Raw genomic sequence first — 16,321 nt, 5'->3', positions numbered from 1 at the left:
GCAGCGGGTTCGACCTGGGCACACAACAAGAGAAAGGCGAAGCAAACATGCACAATCAAGACGTGGAAAAAAAAGTTCAAATATAAAAAGCAAAAAAGGAACTCGCAGTATTCAAACCCACGAAAGTGAGACAGCGAGAAAGGCAAAAAAAAACGAAGAAGGAAGACGATCACACACACACACACACAGAGACAGAGACAGAGACAGAGACAGAGACAGAGACAGAGACAGAGAGAAAGCAAAAAAAGGAACGAGCGTTCACCGGCACTGGAACACCGTGTACAGAAGTCGCGACAGCACACAGAGGAAAAGGAAGAAGGAAAAACCCCCGGAATGAGAACAACAGATATAACAGAGGAAAAAATGGGCAACGATGTACGAGAAAGTCACGTGCAAAAACAAAATGAAGAAAGAAGGAGTGACCTGAATAAACGCCGACACACACGTGCGGAGATCGAGAGAGAGCTGAAGAGGGAAGGGGAATAGAATGCACGCGAAAAAGAGGGGAAAAAGACGAAGGATGCTGCTGCACAGCTCCCACTCTCAGCAAGAGCACACTCTGGAACAATATAAGAAGTCACACACACACACACACACAAGCACACGCAAAATGATGGCTGCTTTCTGCTGTGACTGGTGTGTCCTTTCTTTTGTCTCTTAGCACCTTTTTTGACGTCGTTACTCGTATTGCCCCTCTTCGTCTTCGGACACGCCTTCGTTGTATTTATGAGTGTGTGTGTGTGTAGGTGTCCGTGTGCTTCTTGTCTTTTTCGCGTCGGACGTCTCACGCTCTCAAACAAACCACAGTGACTCAGTACCTCGCCCAGCTCTCGCGTGCAGACAGTCACGCATACGCATACAAGACGGAGATGGAGAATGATATCCCCGAAAGAGAGGGAGAAGGGCAGAGAAGAGAGAGGGGTGCCTACAAAGCAAAACGAAACGAAAAATAAAAACAGAGAACGAGGAGTGCCTTCGCCAACCCTCTCCTGGCCTTCTCTTCGCTTTCCCGCTGAGCTGAAAGCTAGGCTAACAATGGTGTTGTTGATGTGACGGCTGCGTGTTATGCGGCTCACCTTTATGATCCTACACACACTCACCGAGAGAGGAAGAAAAAGAACGCAAACTGCGGTCCTCAGATACCTTTTCGGGCGCTGTTTCCGTTTTCTTTTTCTCATTCTTAGGTGTTTATGCGTGCATCGGTGGAATTACGCAAGGGACGATCGAAATGTGGTGTGTCGTCGGGGGCAGGTAGCGAGCACCGAGGTGCCGCATCGGTGCGAAGGAGTCGGAACAACCGATGCAATCAAGTGCACGGGGGGATGGCAAAAAAAAAATGCATGGAGGAGGGAGATGCGAGAGGGAGTAAGTAGCTCATGCAAAGAGAGGCAGGGAAAGAGAAAAGCGCGCGACCGAATGAGAGCCCGCATCGACAGCGGCAGTAGGAAGAGCGACCGCTGGAGGTCTAGCGAAAGAGGGGAGGGAGCTGTGAGTGTCATCGTGGTTATTGCCGGACTCATAAATCTGGAGGAAGCCGCGACTGTTGTCGGCAACGGGCAGCGCTGCTGATTTTTTGCGGCACCCTATTGCCAATCTTCGTGGCCTTCCACCCTGGAACTCTCTCTGGGAAGTCTCATCTGTGCGAGCTCCCTTCTATGACGGCGGACTGGCCGCCATCAGCCCGACCGCGCACCTTCACAGCACGCCACGTAGCCGGAAAGGAATGATCTCTCAAACTTGTGCTACCTAGTCTTGCTTCTTCACAGCTGCTATAGAGGACACACGCCAGCTCACACACACAGAGAGATGCGCGCGCAGGCATTCATGTATAGACCCGATTCGGCGAAGTTCCCCATCCGCCTACAGCCTGCCCAACGCTTGCAGAGTTACGTTACACGCATCGAGAGAGTAAGAGTCGCTGTCAGAACCACACAAAAACACAAGGCGAGGAAAGGGCACAAAAACACGACAAGAGAACAAGGGAGCTAGAGAGAGCCACGACTCGGCGAACGGCGACGGGGAGTACAAGCCGCCAAGAGGCGTCGACCCCCTCTCACCCCTGCACTCCAACCCACAAGCGCACGCACACGCACACAGCACCTGGCTGTACACAAACTTGCAAGGGCAATGCACACAGAGCAAGCACAGGAGAACAGAAAAGGGAAAAGAAAAGGAAAATAAATGCCCGAAGAACCGCTTTGTTTTTTCCTTGCGGTTGTGCATCACATGCCACGCTGCCGCTCATCGCTGCCTCTGCGGTTGGCAGTCGCACACACCTCACCTTGGCCCCTCTCATCCCCTTTCCCTCTCCTTTAACTCGGTACTCCTGAACAGCACAAAAGAAAGGAGCCGAGGTAGACAAAGGGCGGCGCAGAGAGAACGTCAGCAGCTGAGAGACACACACACACAGATGCTTGAGGTGGCGGCGGTGAAAGCAGCCACACCAGACTCAAGGAGAGTGCAAGGAATCAAAAATGAGCACACACACATACGCATACATACACCTCCGCCGGGGCTTTTCTCACTCTTTGCGGCCCCCGAACCGGTCGCGGAACAGGAGGCGGGAGGGAGGGCTCGCCTAATCGATCATGCGCTTCTTCTTGAAGTAGCGCTTTAGGTGACGCATCTGCAGATACCAAAAGACGCCAAAGAGGATGATGAGGGCGACCGACATCCACATCACCTTGGCCGTCATGTGCTCATTCGTGTTACGCATCTCTGCCTCGCGGGCGCGGAAGTAGACGAACTCGTTGTGAACCTCCTGAACCGTATCCTCCATCATGCGCATCTGCACCTCCATCGGCCGCATCTTCTCCTTCGTCGCCATGGTGTCGTAGTCTTTCGCATCCGCGCCCAATTGCATCACCAGCAACAGGCTTCGCGTCATTTTCGCGCTCTGCGCTCCTTGGCGTGAGGTAAAGCACAGGGAGTGCTCACCACCGTTGGTGATGCGCTCCAGGAAAGCGCCGCTACTCTTGCCCAACTCCCTGTAGAGTGTATTGCCATTCGCGTTGGTGAGCACAACGTCGAGAAAATCACCATAGGTGTCATCCGCCTTGTACACAATTCGCAAGTCGGTGCCACTCGCCACCTCCTGTAAGAAGCAGCGTGATTTGCCAGACTCAAGTTGAAACACAAAACCATTCACAGTAGAACTAAGCACCAGCACCAGCAGCGCGGCTGTCGAGGCCGCTGCAAGAGACGTAGAGCCACGACGCGCCATAGTGTGTCACAGTAAGTTCCTTTTTTGTTGCTGTTTGCTTTTTTCTTGTCGAGCGAGTGCAGGACTTGACGCTCCCTCTATTGTTGCTCGCTGACTGAACCTCCGAGAGATCGTTGTGGTTAATTTACTACACACACGCACGTGTATGTGTGTCCATTCGCGGGTGTGCGTACGCGTGGAAGCGTGTGACAGTGCGCAGAGATGCACAGGCGGCCCAGGTAGGAAGTAAGCGAGAAGAGGCGAGAGCAATGAAAAAGAGGGAAGGAGGTGAACACAAAAGGAGACACTCTGGAAGCTCCCCAGCGTTGTCCACACACATGCACACACACGCGCACAACCTTGTGTGCCGCACCGCAAGCGGCAAAGGCAAGAGTTCGGCTAAGTCGAGGAATTGACGCCACACAGCATACACCATGAATGAGCCGGCGGCATGTCATAGTTCTACACGCACGTATAGTTTCCACGTCTCTTCGCCCTCCAAACATGAATGCACGTGTTGTTCTTCCCACTCCCTGAAGGTGCGCGCACCTCTGTAGTGTGTTTCCTCACTTTTGCGTTTGTGTTGCTGCGGTGCCCCCCCCCCAGCAAACACACACACAACACATCGCCGGGGGGAGGCGGAGGGGGAAGAGGTCCCTGAATTCGGTGCGGGAAAGCGATCATACAGAGAGGACCGACCTCGAAAGCGGAGTCTGTCTAATGCCGCCGCTGAGAAAAGACTCGGATGAGAAGATCAAGGAGAGGCAGAGCGGCAAGTCACCAAGGAAGACGTAGGCTGCGGAGGAACAGAGGGGGTGTGGCACAGCCACGCAACGGGGGAGACACAAGTTAAAAAAAGGTGGTGGAGGCAAGCGAACAAAAAAAAAACATTCATGCGCTAAACGGCATCTGAGCAAGCTTACCCAAAACATGAGCCGGGGCAGAAAAGTGCTCAGACGGTAGCGAACGGGCGATTCACATAAAAGTCCAGTACTTGAATCATGAAAGACACAGACAAACAAAACACGTCTCACGCACCCTGGGCACGCACGCACGTGCGTGCGGCCACCCAAAGAGTGGCCAATGAGCCATTTAAAAAAAAAGGAGCAATCAAAAAAAAAGTTGATGCCACCCTCGTTCTCCGACAGAGACGGCAAAGATAATAGGCACAAAACAGAGACAGAGAGACAGAGCGCAATTACTAACACGGGCAGCGCACTGCCGTCCGAAACGTGCGGAAAAAGAGAGACGAGAAAAAAAAAAGACCAGCACACCTTGCGTTGTATCTGCACACAAAGTGTTGGGGGCGTCATGGCGAACGCATCGTCGGCGTCAGTTCTGTGAAAGAGCTGTAGGCGCCCTTCTGCGGCGATTGGTCGGCCATCTTCCCGTCAAGCTGATTATTGATTAGCGTCGTCGCAGCATTCATCTCCGCCGTCTCGCACTTGAGGGAGTGCAAGACGTTGTTCAGCTGGTACATCTCCTTCGTTAAGAGTGTGACATCGCCTGTGTCGTCAGCGTGCTTAGTCTTGCAGCACTCACCGCGGCTAAACATGCTAGTGCAGTGCGCCATAGGACGGCAGAGAACAAAGTAGAGGGCGACATTGTAGACTACCCATACCACTGGCGTGACGACAGCGACGTAGATGGTGCGCCAGAATGTTTTGGGGATGTAGGCAGCTGGAACAGCGACGGCGGTGAAGAGAAGGACCGAGATAAGACTCATAACAATCCAGCCGCGAAAATGCAACCCAGAAAACATGATGGATTTCGTGTCCCGTTACCCTGTGTGTGTGCCGTATGCGGATCCATACGCAAGTGTGTTTGAGCGTGCGTTGCTTAGTGAATGCGAAACGCCAAAAAGACGGAAAGTGCGGTGGTAAAAGAAGACATGTCATCAAAATGCATGACAACCCGCAGTGCAGAGCCCGCAGACGAGATGCACTTTTCTCAGAAGCAGGGAGTTGGCACAAAACACAAAGACATCTTTCGCTCCGCATGTGCGGGTTCATTCTCTGCCGCGCAGCAGGAGCCCAACGCCACTCTGCTGCCCCCGGCCAGTCACAGACCCATCTCGTGGTGCAAAGCAGCCGTAGACACGCGCCAGTGCAGCAGTGCACCGACTCCGTCGGCTCAGCACCGCCTCGAGACCTACCGATCCGCCGCCTCGCATGTCGCCTCACAGCGGCTCACACCATGCCAGTCGCCATCCCTGGTGCATCCCTCGCGGTGGCACGCAGGTTGCCCACCACCAGTAGGCAGTGCGAGGGCCGGGCGGGGCACGTTCGAGTCGCGCTGACACGCTGCCCACCACATGGATGGCACACGCGTGCTCGCTGTCGCAGGCCGCTCCGACGCAACGCCGTCCACGACATGGCTGCCGGCATGAGCAGCGATGAAGCGCTCTGGCACCACCACGTCGCGGGTGCCTGGCCCCGCGTCACCACCGCAAGTGGCTCGGCATTGGCAGGGATAGGGGGTGCTGCTTGGCCTCCACACACACACACACATAGTGGATGTACTGGACCCTGAGGTGCAACGGTGAGGTGCCCCCCTCTCGTCGTGAAGGCGAGGAGGAGGGGAGGGAGTACAAGCGAAAAAGACAGGAATCACCATGGTGCCGCCGCGGCCCTGTGCAGCCCCTCCACCCTAAACGAAAAGGGCAAAGACCAACCGACGGAGGAAGTGGAGGCGGAGCGCCAAGCCAAAAAAGTGTGACCACAAAAGCGGTAGACAAGAGCGATGAAAGACAGGTACAAAGAAAGCAACGCTCCAACACAATGGGTGGTCTCTTCCCCGCCCCGCCTGAGCAGGCAGAGATTCGCTGATGCACACCCCGGGCCTTGACAGCTAAGGGAAGCGGAGTACAACGAAGCAATGCGACCACCACGCGTGCCAGCCAGTGAGCGAAACATCAAAAAAAAAAATAAAAGAGGAAGGCAATGAGTGCAAGGAGAAAGGGCCTCTGGTCCCGTCAGCTGAGGCACCACCCTCCGGACTGGCCCTCAGTGCGCAGTGCTGAGGAGCTGGTTGCGTTGCTCCTCCACGCGTGCGTGCACACTCGAGCACAGGTACACATTCATTTCGCCTTCGCCAAGTACTCAGCAGCCACCATAAACCCACGATCATTTGTTGGCTTGTTCGGCCCCACCGGCAGTTTGCCCTCGAAGAAATGCCGGTACACCTCCAGCGCCTCCGCGCCAGTGGAAACGACCCACGGCACGGTGCAAATCCACTCCGACCCTCTGATGGTTCCGCTGTGCAGGTTGGCCTGGTAGCGGCCCGAGATCTTGGCACCCCAGTGCTCCGGCGTGCCGAAGAGGATAACCGGGTTGGGTGGCACAGTCGCCACCTTGCGTCGCACCTCCTCCAATGCGTACTCAAAGTCCGTGCCAATGCCACCGGTGAGAAAGATGGGAAAGTCCAAGTTAAAGTCCGATTGCCGCTCCACGAGCTTGTCAGCACGGTACGTGAAGTGTGCCTCCACGTACGGGTTCTGATTCTGCTCGTTGATGGTCGCACCCGGCTTGGCAGCCACGCTGCCAAAGTCGACGATGAGCCCACACGAGAGAATGCCTAGAGACTTGGCCACACGGTTGCCGACCTCCATCGCGCCAGGGCCGCCGCCCGTTACGAGCGCCAGCGGCTTCGTCTCGTTCAAGAGCGGATGCTGGCACGTCTTCTTGATATGCAGTATGCCACTCAGCAGCGTCATCAATTCCGCCTCAAAGTCACCCGCCACGAGGTTAGAGCCGTACACGCCGAAGAAGGTGGCGTTGACATACTCTTGACGACGCTCGAGAGGAACGAAGGCGCCCGCGTCGCGGCCGGGGCGGCGAATGTACTGGTACACCTCCCCCTTCTGCTCGTTGACCTCAAAGACGGCGATGCCGAACGTGTTGAGGTCGCCGAGCATCGCCGCATCCTCCTGGCTAAAAAAAGAGCCGTAGTGGCGAGATGCCTTGGTGAAAAAGATGGCGCGCAGCTTCTTACACACCGCGCGGGACAGAATGAGGGACTTTAAGCACGGGGACGGGAAGTAGCGAGTGAAAAGGACGCCGTCGCTGGTGATGTCGCCAATCGCAATCGCAGACAAGATCGCATACTCGCACTGCTGATACGTGTACCGCTGCACCAGTTCCTGCTGCTCAACTGGATTCTCGATCCCAACGTAGGTCGTCTGCTTCGGGTCCGTCACGATCCAGTCGTCGGCGTGCATCTCCGTGAATTGACCGCCCTTGCACACGTACGCGCAGCACGGCAGGTCGCCCTTCGGCGCACTCTTGAAGGCACGCAGGATGCTGCTCGTCGTGCTGCAGCGGTCCGCCAGCGTCTTACGCAGTGAGAAGGGCACCTGCTCACGGTACGACTCTAGCGTGTAGAACTCAATGGGAACGTGGGTGAGATCGTCGATTGAGTCGCCGTAGAAAACAAGCACGCGCTCCCGAGCGGAGGCATCCGCCAGGCCCTCCTCCGGTTCAATGAGGCGAGAACTCATGGAGTGCAACCCCTTCGGCAAAAGGCTGTCCACCACGCGGCCAAATACAGTGCGGAAGTGCATGGCGTACCCACGCACCATCAGAACCCCTGACGACGCGGCGACGCGCGTGTAGCCCTCGTGGAACTCCTGATGCAGGCGGATGAGGTCTTTGTACGCGGTACCCCTGCGCAGCGCCATTCCGATCGTGGGCAGCAGCCCATGGATCTCGCCACTGTACGTGAACGTCCCAGGCAGCACGGGCAGATACGCCACCACGCGACCATCCACGATTTTCAGGTCCCAGTTGGGCGCCTCACCGGTGCCGTACACGAGCAGCGGCTGACCACGCTGATTGACGGCGTGCAGAAGACGAGTAATGTAGTCCGTATTTCGCACCACACGATTCGACTCCAAGGCGAAGAGCTTGCCGACGTGGGCACCGACCGCAATGTAGTCCAGCATGAGCACTGCGAGGGGAGTCAGGGCGACGAGATCCATCTTGACAACGGCGCGGCGCTGCTCAGGGTCGATTTCGATCCCAACATTCACGGCGTTGACGCCGAGCTGCGTGATGGACGAACGCAGCAGAAACTCGCAACTCACTCCGTGCGCCAGGCCCCTAAACTGGGGGTGCAGCGCGTTAATAACGGCGGTCGCCTTCGCCTCATGGCAGTTGGCGCGGGTGTACTCGGTGATGCGGGCATCACAGGTGGCCAAGTCGAACGGATTGCAGTTGCGGCCACGAGAGACAGTGTAGCTGTCACCTTGTTTGTGATGCGTCACCGTATCTGGGTACCACCGGCAAGACTCAGACGGCATCTTCTGTTTTGGGGGAATTTAGTTGCGTGCTGTTTGTGTGTTTGTGTGTCGTAGAGTACACTTTTGTGCGGATGCTGTTCACGTGCTGCGGATGCCTGTGTTTCTTGTTTGTTTTTATGGTTTGCGTGTCTACAATGATTGTATGAGCTTACGAGTGCATGTGTCGAAGCGCGTGCGTGCGCAGAGGGCACCAGATGTAGGTGTGCTGGGCTCACGTGCACTCTCCGTACCAGAGCCACGTGGGGCGGCGGCAGGGTGAAAAAAAGAGGAGCACAGGAGGACGGAGGAGGGAGGAGGGGGCAATCTAACAAGAACGACGACGACTCCAACGCACACCCAGCCGAGAAACACGAGAAACCAGCCAAAAGCAGAATAGGGAGAACACAAAAATATGAAGAGAGCAGAGGCACAGATAGGGAACACCGATGAGCACAACGAGAATATAAAATATATTTAAAATAAAGCGTTTACTGAGAGAGACAACGACGGAGAGGCAAAGAGTGTGTATGTATGCATGCGTGCGTGCGTGCGTGCGTGTCAAAAACGGACGCAACACACTCTCTCACAGCAGCAAAGACGAACAAAGGCGACGCGTTGGTTTCTGTTCCCTCAGAAATGCGAATGGCAGAGATGATAAAAAGAAGGGCAACGCTAGAGAGGGAAGAAGAGAGCGAGGCGTGCGAAACGAGTCGAACCAGACGGCAGGCAGCGGTGCGTGCAGCTGTCGAACAAGATCAACGAAAAGGCAGGGAAGAAGAACGTAAAAAAAAAAAATCAACGACAGTGCAACGACGTAGGGCAGACTGATGGAGTGGTCAATAAGGGAGAGGTGTCCAACAAAACCTGTCGGTGGGAGTGAGTAGTGCTGAGGTAGGAAGAGAAATACGAGTGGTTCTCGTGAATAAACACTACAGAGTCCCCATTATTGTTTTTGTTGGTTGTTTGGCATGTGTTGTCGAAACACCGATACAATGCGGGATAATGTGAAGAAGCAGGGGCCCAGATCATGACAAGGGTGAGCGAGGTGAGCGTATCGCAGTTAGAGAGAGACCACGGGATAGAATGGGAAAAGCGATCATAGCGAAAGAAACAGAGAGAGAAAGCAGTGGTAGGCGCGAATGCGGAGAGGCGGCGCAGAGAGTAAGCAGCAACACCACACATCGGAGTGGAGACAGCGAAAGGGTAAGCAGGGTTACACGCAGAGAAAGACACGGGCAGCAGAGCCTCCTCTCCCACTACCAGCACCCAGCGCCCCCTTTTTTCTCTTGCTTTGCGCGCATCACAAGCTCACTCGAGTTGCGGCGCCGCAAGTGGATCACGACGGTGCTGGAAAAGGGAAGTGGTCACTGCCAAGGATGTGCGGCAGGCATACGCACCAGTGCAAGCACGCAAGCGCGCCCCTCATCGCGATGAGTCTCAGCCACACTGAACATGTGAAGTTGTCTGGAGGCCGATGCACACACATGTTCCACTTCACGATGAGACGCTGTACGCATGTGAACGTTTTAGGCGTTTATTTTTGCGTTTTGTGTTCCTCATCCTTAGACACTGGCTGGGCGCCTGTACAGCTGTTTGTGTTTATGCGCGTGTGTGATGCCACCACGAACCCTGCTCTTAGCCCGACGCATTCTCCTCCTCCGCTGGCGCTACACTCCAAACTCACGTTGTTCCGCGCGAAGGAATAGCGGCATGATGAAGGCCCAGTGGAAGAGAAGAGAGAGGTAGACATTGCTCGCACACAGATGCACTGGTGGGCTCACCTTATTAACCGATCAGAAAATCATTAGGAACATAAAAAAGGCACGCATGTGCAGGCACACGGCTCCAAGCACAGCTCCATATGTTCCATAGCCACCCCTGTAACGGGTATGTACACAGACACCAGCAAATCAGCGACGACGGCGCGCGTTCTTGCCAGGTCGCTTGTTGCCGCCCGGGCGCAGATTGCGCGCCCGAGGCGTGCGCTGCGCCTTGGAGCGCTTTGCGTCCCTATCGACGTCATCGTCGTCGTTCAACATGTCTTGCAGCGAGCCATTACCACGTCGCTTCTTGCGCCAGTCGCTCAAGCTCTCCTGCATGTCGCGCTTGTGCTTGGCACGCTGTCGCAGCACTTCTGCCTGCACCTCCTTGCCGTACTTCTTCTGCTCCTTCATGGAGCGGCGGTGCGCCTGTGCCTCGATGCGCGCCTTCGAGGCCTCCATCGCCTGCCGCACATCATTCATGTGCACGTCACTCTTGTACATTTCGGCATAGTAGTCATCCGGTCGCTTCCAGGGCACATTAGCCTCCTCCAGAAGCGAGATGCCACGTGTCACGGATAGCAGCGTTTGCTGAATAAACGCCTCCTCGCGCTTTGGGTCGTCATCGGCGTTGAGGTCACTCGGGAGGGAGCGGGTTGACGTGAGGGCCATCCGCTCCACCCACTGCGCCGGCTCACTAAACTCCACGCGGGTGGCACAAGCAGCAGTGGCAGCCGACTTGGATGCAGCGTCGGCTGCTCCCTTCTTCGAAGCCGCTGGCGCCTTCGGGGGCGCCTCCTCCATCTCTTCTACCTCTTCATCCGAGTCCACATATTCATCATCCTCGAAGTCCTCGCCGTCTTCCTCGTCTTCATCCGGGGAGTGATCCTTGTCGTCCTCTGCGTGCGCGGCCTCCTCCTCCCGGCGGCGCAGCAGATTCTTTCGCTTCCGTGCGGCGATATCGTAAACGGGCATGGGCTCTTTGGTGGTGCGTGTTTGATCGTTTTCGTTTTTTTCCTCCTGCTTGCGTTCGACTTTCGGGGTGGGTGAGAAGGAGCCGTTGCGTGCGTAACGGTGCAAGGGGACGATGGGAGGGATACTGTCGGTTTCTTTGTCCTCTTTGGCGAACTCGTCGTCCCTTTTCTTCTTGCACACACCTCGAGCTGAGATACACACACAGAAACACACAAACGGGCTGCACACTCGCGGACGCGTACCTTTTTTTTTTTCGCTGTTGCACGTGTCTCGTCAGCGTGTGAGTGCGTTCGTGCCGGTATAAGGGCGGGAAAGCGTGTGTGGTGGTGTGAAGCGCACGCACAGAATGGCAAACGTGAAAACGAGCGTTTGGCCACAATTTTAGATCCGGCGCGATGAGGGAGAGCAAAAAAAGGAGAGAGGAGGAGAGGGGAGGAAAGTGCGTGAGAAACAGTAAGTTGAATCAGCGGAACGACGAGGAGACTGAAATCGCAGCGTCAGACCGCCCCCCTGCAAACGAAAACAAAAAAAAACAGAGGAGCGTGCGCACGCGGTGCGGCCTATGTTTTGCTCCCGTTTCCTGTGTGAGTAAGTGTGCTTGTGTATTCGAAAGGAGGTTGAATGGAGGAGCGTTGCTCTCTTCCTCCAGGCTTTTTCGAAGTGGGTTGGTCGGTGGGTCGACTCGGGAAGCGAGTCCGCTATGGCAACGAGTTGGACGAGGCCGAAGCCGAGAGGGGAAAGTTGTGAGGAACGAGCACTCACCGGAGTGATAGCATACATGAAAACACAACGCGAAGCGAGTGTGTAGGAGGTGTGCAGCGGAGTCAGAGATGGGCGAAGAGCGAGCCAGATACCGAATGCGCCGACACACACACACACACACGAGAGAGCGTCACAGGCAAAGGCAAAGCAGTACGTACACCGAAACCAAGAAACAGGCCGACAGGAAAGCACCCTTGAAACAGAAGCCCATAAAGGAGGGCGTGTCACGGATCCGCGCGCATGCGTGTGTGAGCTCACTGCGTGTGCATGGCAGACGCAATGATAACCTCTTGAAAGACCAAACAAAGGATAGCAAAAAAAAAAATGAAGTCGGACAACAAAGCCTGACAGTAGCATACATACGCCTCTGAAGGCATCCCTCCAAGGCCGCTGGAGCATACGCACTCACACGCAAAGGGAAAAAAGGAGGGGAAGGAAGTCGGCTCAGGACAGGGCCGTGCACGGCTCCTTCATCCGCGCCGACAAGCACCACCATCACAAGCAGACCTATACGGTGAGTAAGCACCAAAACAGCGCGAGCACCATGATCGATGACGAGCAGGTACGAGGAAAAACAGTGCTCTAGTGACACTACTCGTCTTTGCTTTTTTCTCTTTTCATGCACGAATCGACGCTGCCCCAGATGCAGCGCCTGAGGTGCCAACCCACCCCGACACACCATTATTTTCCATGTAGGACTCGTATGTAGCGACAACGCGCTCGCTTTGGGTGGTGAGGCGGGACAGCAGCTGCTTCAGGTCCTCGATCGTCTTGTCCTTCTCCGAGATGAGGTCGTGCACCTTCTGCTCCAGCTCCTTCAATTCATCCGGGTTCATGTTCGCACGCTTCAGCAACTCCGTCAGCTTCGCATCGCGTCCCTCCAACTGCGTCTGCACCAGCTCCAGCTTCTTTTGGATCAGCACACGTCGGAACGCTGACTTGCGTTGGATGTCTTGGAGCATGGCGTTGTACTTCTTCAAGATGATATCACGGTCCTCGACAAGTTTCGCGTAACGCTGCGAGAGGACCTCGTGCTCCCAGGAGACGGTTTGGATTTCCTGCTGAGTATCCTTGACGGACCGCTTCACCTCAGCAAGGGCCTCCTTGTCTGCCAGGTAGTTTTCCAGCTCCAACCCGAGGACCTTTTTCTGGTTTTCCAGTTTGGCGAGTGGCTCGGTGAGTCTCTTGTTCCGCTGCGCCACTTCGTACATGGCACGCTCATTGTGGGTTTCGGTCCGTTTTCGAGCGTAAACCTCATCTTTGAGAGTTCGAATGGTTTCTAAGTTGTTCGAGGTGATCTCGCTAAAGTAGTCCCTGATCTCGTTGAAGGTGCGCTCGTGGGTCTCCCTCAGCTCCGCGATGTGCTTCTCCTTACGCTCCTCGATGCGGCCGAGCTCCTCTTTCCGGGCCTCGTCCATCTCCTCACGCACACTCTTCAGCAAGTCTTCGTACCGGAGGTGCATCTCCTTGATCTCTCGCTCAAAATTAGATTGCTGCTCTGCAATCTCCTTGTCCTGCTGGGTAAGCAGCGCGCGCTGCTGCTCTAGATGCCGCACCTCCAGTTCACGGTCCGCCAGCTTGGTGTCGCGCAGGTTGCGGGCAGCGTTTCTCTCCTTCGTCCGGCACTCCTCCTCCCGACTTGTCAGCGCACGCTGCGCCTCCTCCTTCATGGTGGAAAGCTGAACCTGGTTTTCGTACAGTAGGTGGCGGATCTTCTGCTTGAAGATTTGCTTCTCTACCTCATGCCGCTCCGCCTGCTCTGCCTTCTCCTGCTCCTTTTCGCGAATCGACTCCTTGATGCCCTCGAGCTCCCTCTTGGAGATGTTCCAGAAGGCGATGATGCGGTCCCGCTCAAGTTGGAAGTAGTTGCGCATCGCATTCGTCTTTTGCAGGGCATCCGTCGCCAACCAGATATCCTTGCCGTCGACATGCGGCGCGGCCACAGGTGACGCGCTTGCAGCTGCGCCGCCGCTCCGCGTCGCCAATTTTCGCTTCGGCGGCATTCGGGGAAGAGAAAACTGCCACACTAAAGACGACAGAAAAGCGCCTACCTTGTCGCTGTGTGCGTGTGTGTGTCTCTGGATGTAGATGCCAAAATGAGGAGTATCGTTACAAGCAACGCAAGACAGAAAAGAAGGATGTGTTGAAAGCAGCTTTGAGGGGTGTAGGGATGCGCTGGACACGTGGAGCGACCCTCCAGTCACACACAAACGCACGTTTTCGACTCGGCCGCGGGTCGATGCCGGGCAGTGTGGCGTGCGTGCTCTGACGCGTGAGTGTATGTACTGGGGCGGGGAGAAATGGTGCGCTGGGCAATTTATAACGCAGCGAGAGGCGCCGCGATGGCGATGAGACAGAGTGATGCTGCACGGAGGAGGAGGGCGGTGTGCATGTGCATTCATAAGCATGTACGTTTCTGTGTGTCCGGGCTGTCCCAAATAGGGCGCAGACGCATCGTCCATCACAGCGCACCTCCTCGGGGAAGTGGAGGAGGGCAGGCGAGATCCGCTCTGCCCAGCGCACCCTTTGCGTCGCTTGTTGCAAGGAGCGGCAGCTCGCACACGCACACAGAGAGAAAAAGCTGCTGTAAAAGTCTTGCGTACGCAGCACGGCTGTGTTTTTTCGTGTGCAACGAGAGAGGACTATTTCCTCGTTCGAAGCACCGACCTGCGTCACGGACGCTGGAAACTGAAATGAAGATCAAGTCACATGAAGGGGTTGATGCGACTCGATAAGCTTTTTTTCTCGCGTTGTTTTCGTTTTCATGAACGTTACGCGTGTTTACGGGTGGGGGAGAGGGGCTGTTGGAGAAACGACCTTGTGTGCGTGCTCTCTCTCTGGCAATCGCACTGAAGGAGAAGAAGCGCCCAAGGCATGCGTTTTACACACGCAAACACCAGTGATATGCAGGTGAACGCGGTCATTGTACGACTGCTTCGCCTTCTGAGTGCGTGGAAGCCTCGAACCAACTCAGACGCACGCACACACAAATTCAAAGAGAAACACATGTGTGCGTGCCCGACCCTTACTCGACGGTCTCGCGTGGCGGTTCGGTCACCTTTTCGCTGGTGTTGCTGTCAGCCGGCGGCGGCGCAACGAGCGCATCCCATGAAGTGTTTTGGATAATGTACCCGCTGAAGTGGCGGTCGGTGTACTTGTTCGGATTGCCACTGGTGTAGCGCTGCTGGACGCCGATGTACTGGTTGATGTAGTAGAAGAGGAGGTCATCCACTTCCCCGTGGTAGAAGGCGGTGGCGTCGGTGCTAGTTGCCACCTCATCGGCGGTCTTCGGACTCATTTCGCTGGAGGCCGACGTGGAGGCTTTGCTATCCTTTGACTCGACCTGGTGCACGGGCGGTGGTGATAGTCTTCTGCCACTGTGCTCCGGTTGTGCCTTCAGCTTATTCACTTGTGTGATGTACTCGCGCAGAAAGTAGTAGATCGCCTCGACAGTGGCGAGGTAGGTCGGATCATTGTTTTGGAAGCGCCAGAAGAGCGACGTCTGCGACTTGATGCGGACGTGTTTAAATTTGCTCACCCGTTCATCCCTTGCAATCGCTTTGCTCTGCTGCCACGTGCTGTCGATGAAGACGACGTGCTTGTACTGGTCAAGATGCTTCACCTCGTGCAGCTCCACGCTCTGCTCGCCGGGATACAAGACCAGCGTGAGCTCTGGCTCCAGCTGCTCCGGCACAGCCGGATACTCTACAATGTGCAAGTCGGGTGAAATGGTCGACGCAGCCAAGCTAGTACTCTTGCCGCGAAGTTCGTTAGGGTGCAGCACAACGTACACGTTAAGTGGCAGTGCCAGCGGTGGTGGGTGGGACTCCGGGTGTACGGTAATGAGGCAGTCATAGCAGTAGAAGAGGCGACGCTTGTGACACTTGGGGCATTCGCGGCGGTCCTGCTGCTCACGGAGGCGGTAGAGCGGAACAGAAAAGTGCAGACTCTTAATGAAGGCATGCACCTTGTCGGCGCGCTCGTCGTTGGAGTCCGTGTAGCCACCTCGAGGACGCTTCATGATGGACTGCGCGCGGCTACCCTCAAGAAGAGCAGAGCTGAGCAGTCGCGCTCCGATTTCTCAGAGCCACCCTTGATGCTTCGGTGACCTTCTGCGTGCGTGCGTATAACCGTGTGTGTGCGTCTCTTTCTGTGGCTTCCGGGGTGAGCCCGATATATGCGTGCGGCCCTGTGTCTCCCCGAACGCCCACGCACCAGATACCCGCCCGAGGAGACCGTCGGAAAATGTAAATCGATGTTAAGAAGGGAAAGATGTGACGGACAAGCACGAAATAAACTTTTTCTTCCACGCCTAGTCGCGTTGTGTGAGCAGGTACATCTAAC

The 16,321-nt window shown here is 55.8% G+C and overlaps 6 protein-coding genes across 6 annotated transcripts; all 6 read right to left on the bottom strand.

Moving 5' to 3' along the window:
- Positions 1 to 2,578: 2,578 nt before the first annotated feature.
- On the bottom strand, positions 2,579 to 3,223 carry LINJ_35_1840 (COP-coated vesicle membrane protein gp25L precursor; the record flags this gene model as incomplete). The annotated part of the gene is made up of 1 exon (XM_001468967.1): positions 2,579 to 3,223. The coding sequence occupies one exon, from the start codon at positions 3,221 to 3,223 to the stop codon at positions 2,579 to 2,581; it is 645 nt and encodes a 214-aa protein (XP_001469004.1).
- A 1,288-nt stretch (positions 3,224 to 4,511) lies between these two features.
- On the bottom strand, positions 4,512 to 4,964 carry LINJ_35_1830 (conserved hypothetical protein; the record flags this gene model as incomplete). Its single annotated transcript, XM_001468966.1, has 1 exon — positions 4,512 to 4,964. One exon carries the CDS (start codon positions 4,962 to 4,964, stop codon positions 4,512 to 4,514), a length of 453 nt encoding a protein of 150 aa, XP_001469003.1.
- Positions 4,965 to 6,281: 1,317 nt separating this feature from the next.
- LINJ_35_1820 (conserved hypothetical protein) lies at positions 6,282 to 8,501 on the bottom strand (the record flags this gene model as incomplete). Its single annotated transcript, XM_001468965.2, has 1 exon — positions 6,282 to 8,501. The coding sequence occupies one exon, from the start codon at positions 8,499 to 8,501 to the stop codon at positions 6,282 to 6,284; it is 2,220 nt and encodes a 739-aa protein (XP_001469002.1).
- Positions 8,502 to 10,390: 1,889 nt separating this feature from the next.
- Positions 10,391 to 11,215, bottom strand: LINJ_35_1810 (conserved hypothetical protein; the record flags this gene model as incomplete). Its single annotated transcript, XM_001468964.1, has 1 exon — positions 10,391 to 11,215. One exon carries the CDS (start codon positions 11,213 to 11,215, stop codon positions 10,391 to 10,393), a length of 825 nt encoding a protein of 274 aa, XP_001469001.1.
- Positions 11,216 to 12,594: 1,379 nt separating this feature from the next.
- On the bottom strand, positions 12,595 to 13,980 carry LINJ_35_1800 (trypanin-like protein; the record flags this gene model as incomplete). Its single annotated transcript, XM_001468963.1, has 1 exon — positions 12,595 to 13,980. The coding sequence occupies one exon, from the start codon at positions 13,978 to 13,980 to the stop codon at positions 12,595 to 12,597; it is 1,386 nt and encodes a 461-aa protein (XP_001469000.1).
- Positions 13,981 to 15,002: 1,022 nt separating this feature from the next.
- LINJ_35_1790 (conserved hypothetical protein) lies at positions 15,003 to 15,998 on the bottom strand (the record flags this gene model as incomplete). The annotated part of the gene is made up of 1 exon (XM_001468962.2): positions 15,003 to 15,998. One exon carries the CDS (start codon positions 15,996 to 15,998, stop codon positions 15,003 to 15,005), a length of 996 nt encoding a protein of 331 aa, XP_001468999.2.
- Between the last annotated feature and the right edge of the window lie 323 nt (positions 15,999 to 16,321).

This window comes from Leishmania infantum, chromosome 35, assembly GCF_000002875.2.
Source record: "Leishmania infantum JPCM5 genome chromosome 35".
NCBI lineage: Eukaryota > Euglenozoa > Kinetoplastea > Trypanosomatida > Trypanosomatidae > Leishmania > Leishmania infantum.
Note: the sequence above shows the minus strand (reverse complement) of the source record. Positions and strands in the feature narration are given on the sequence as shown.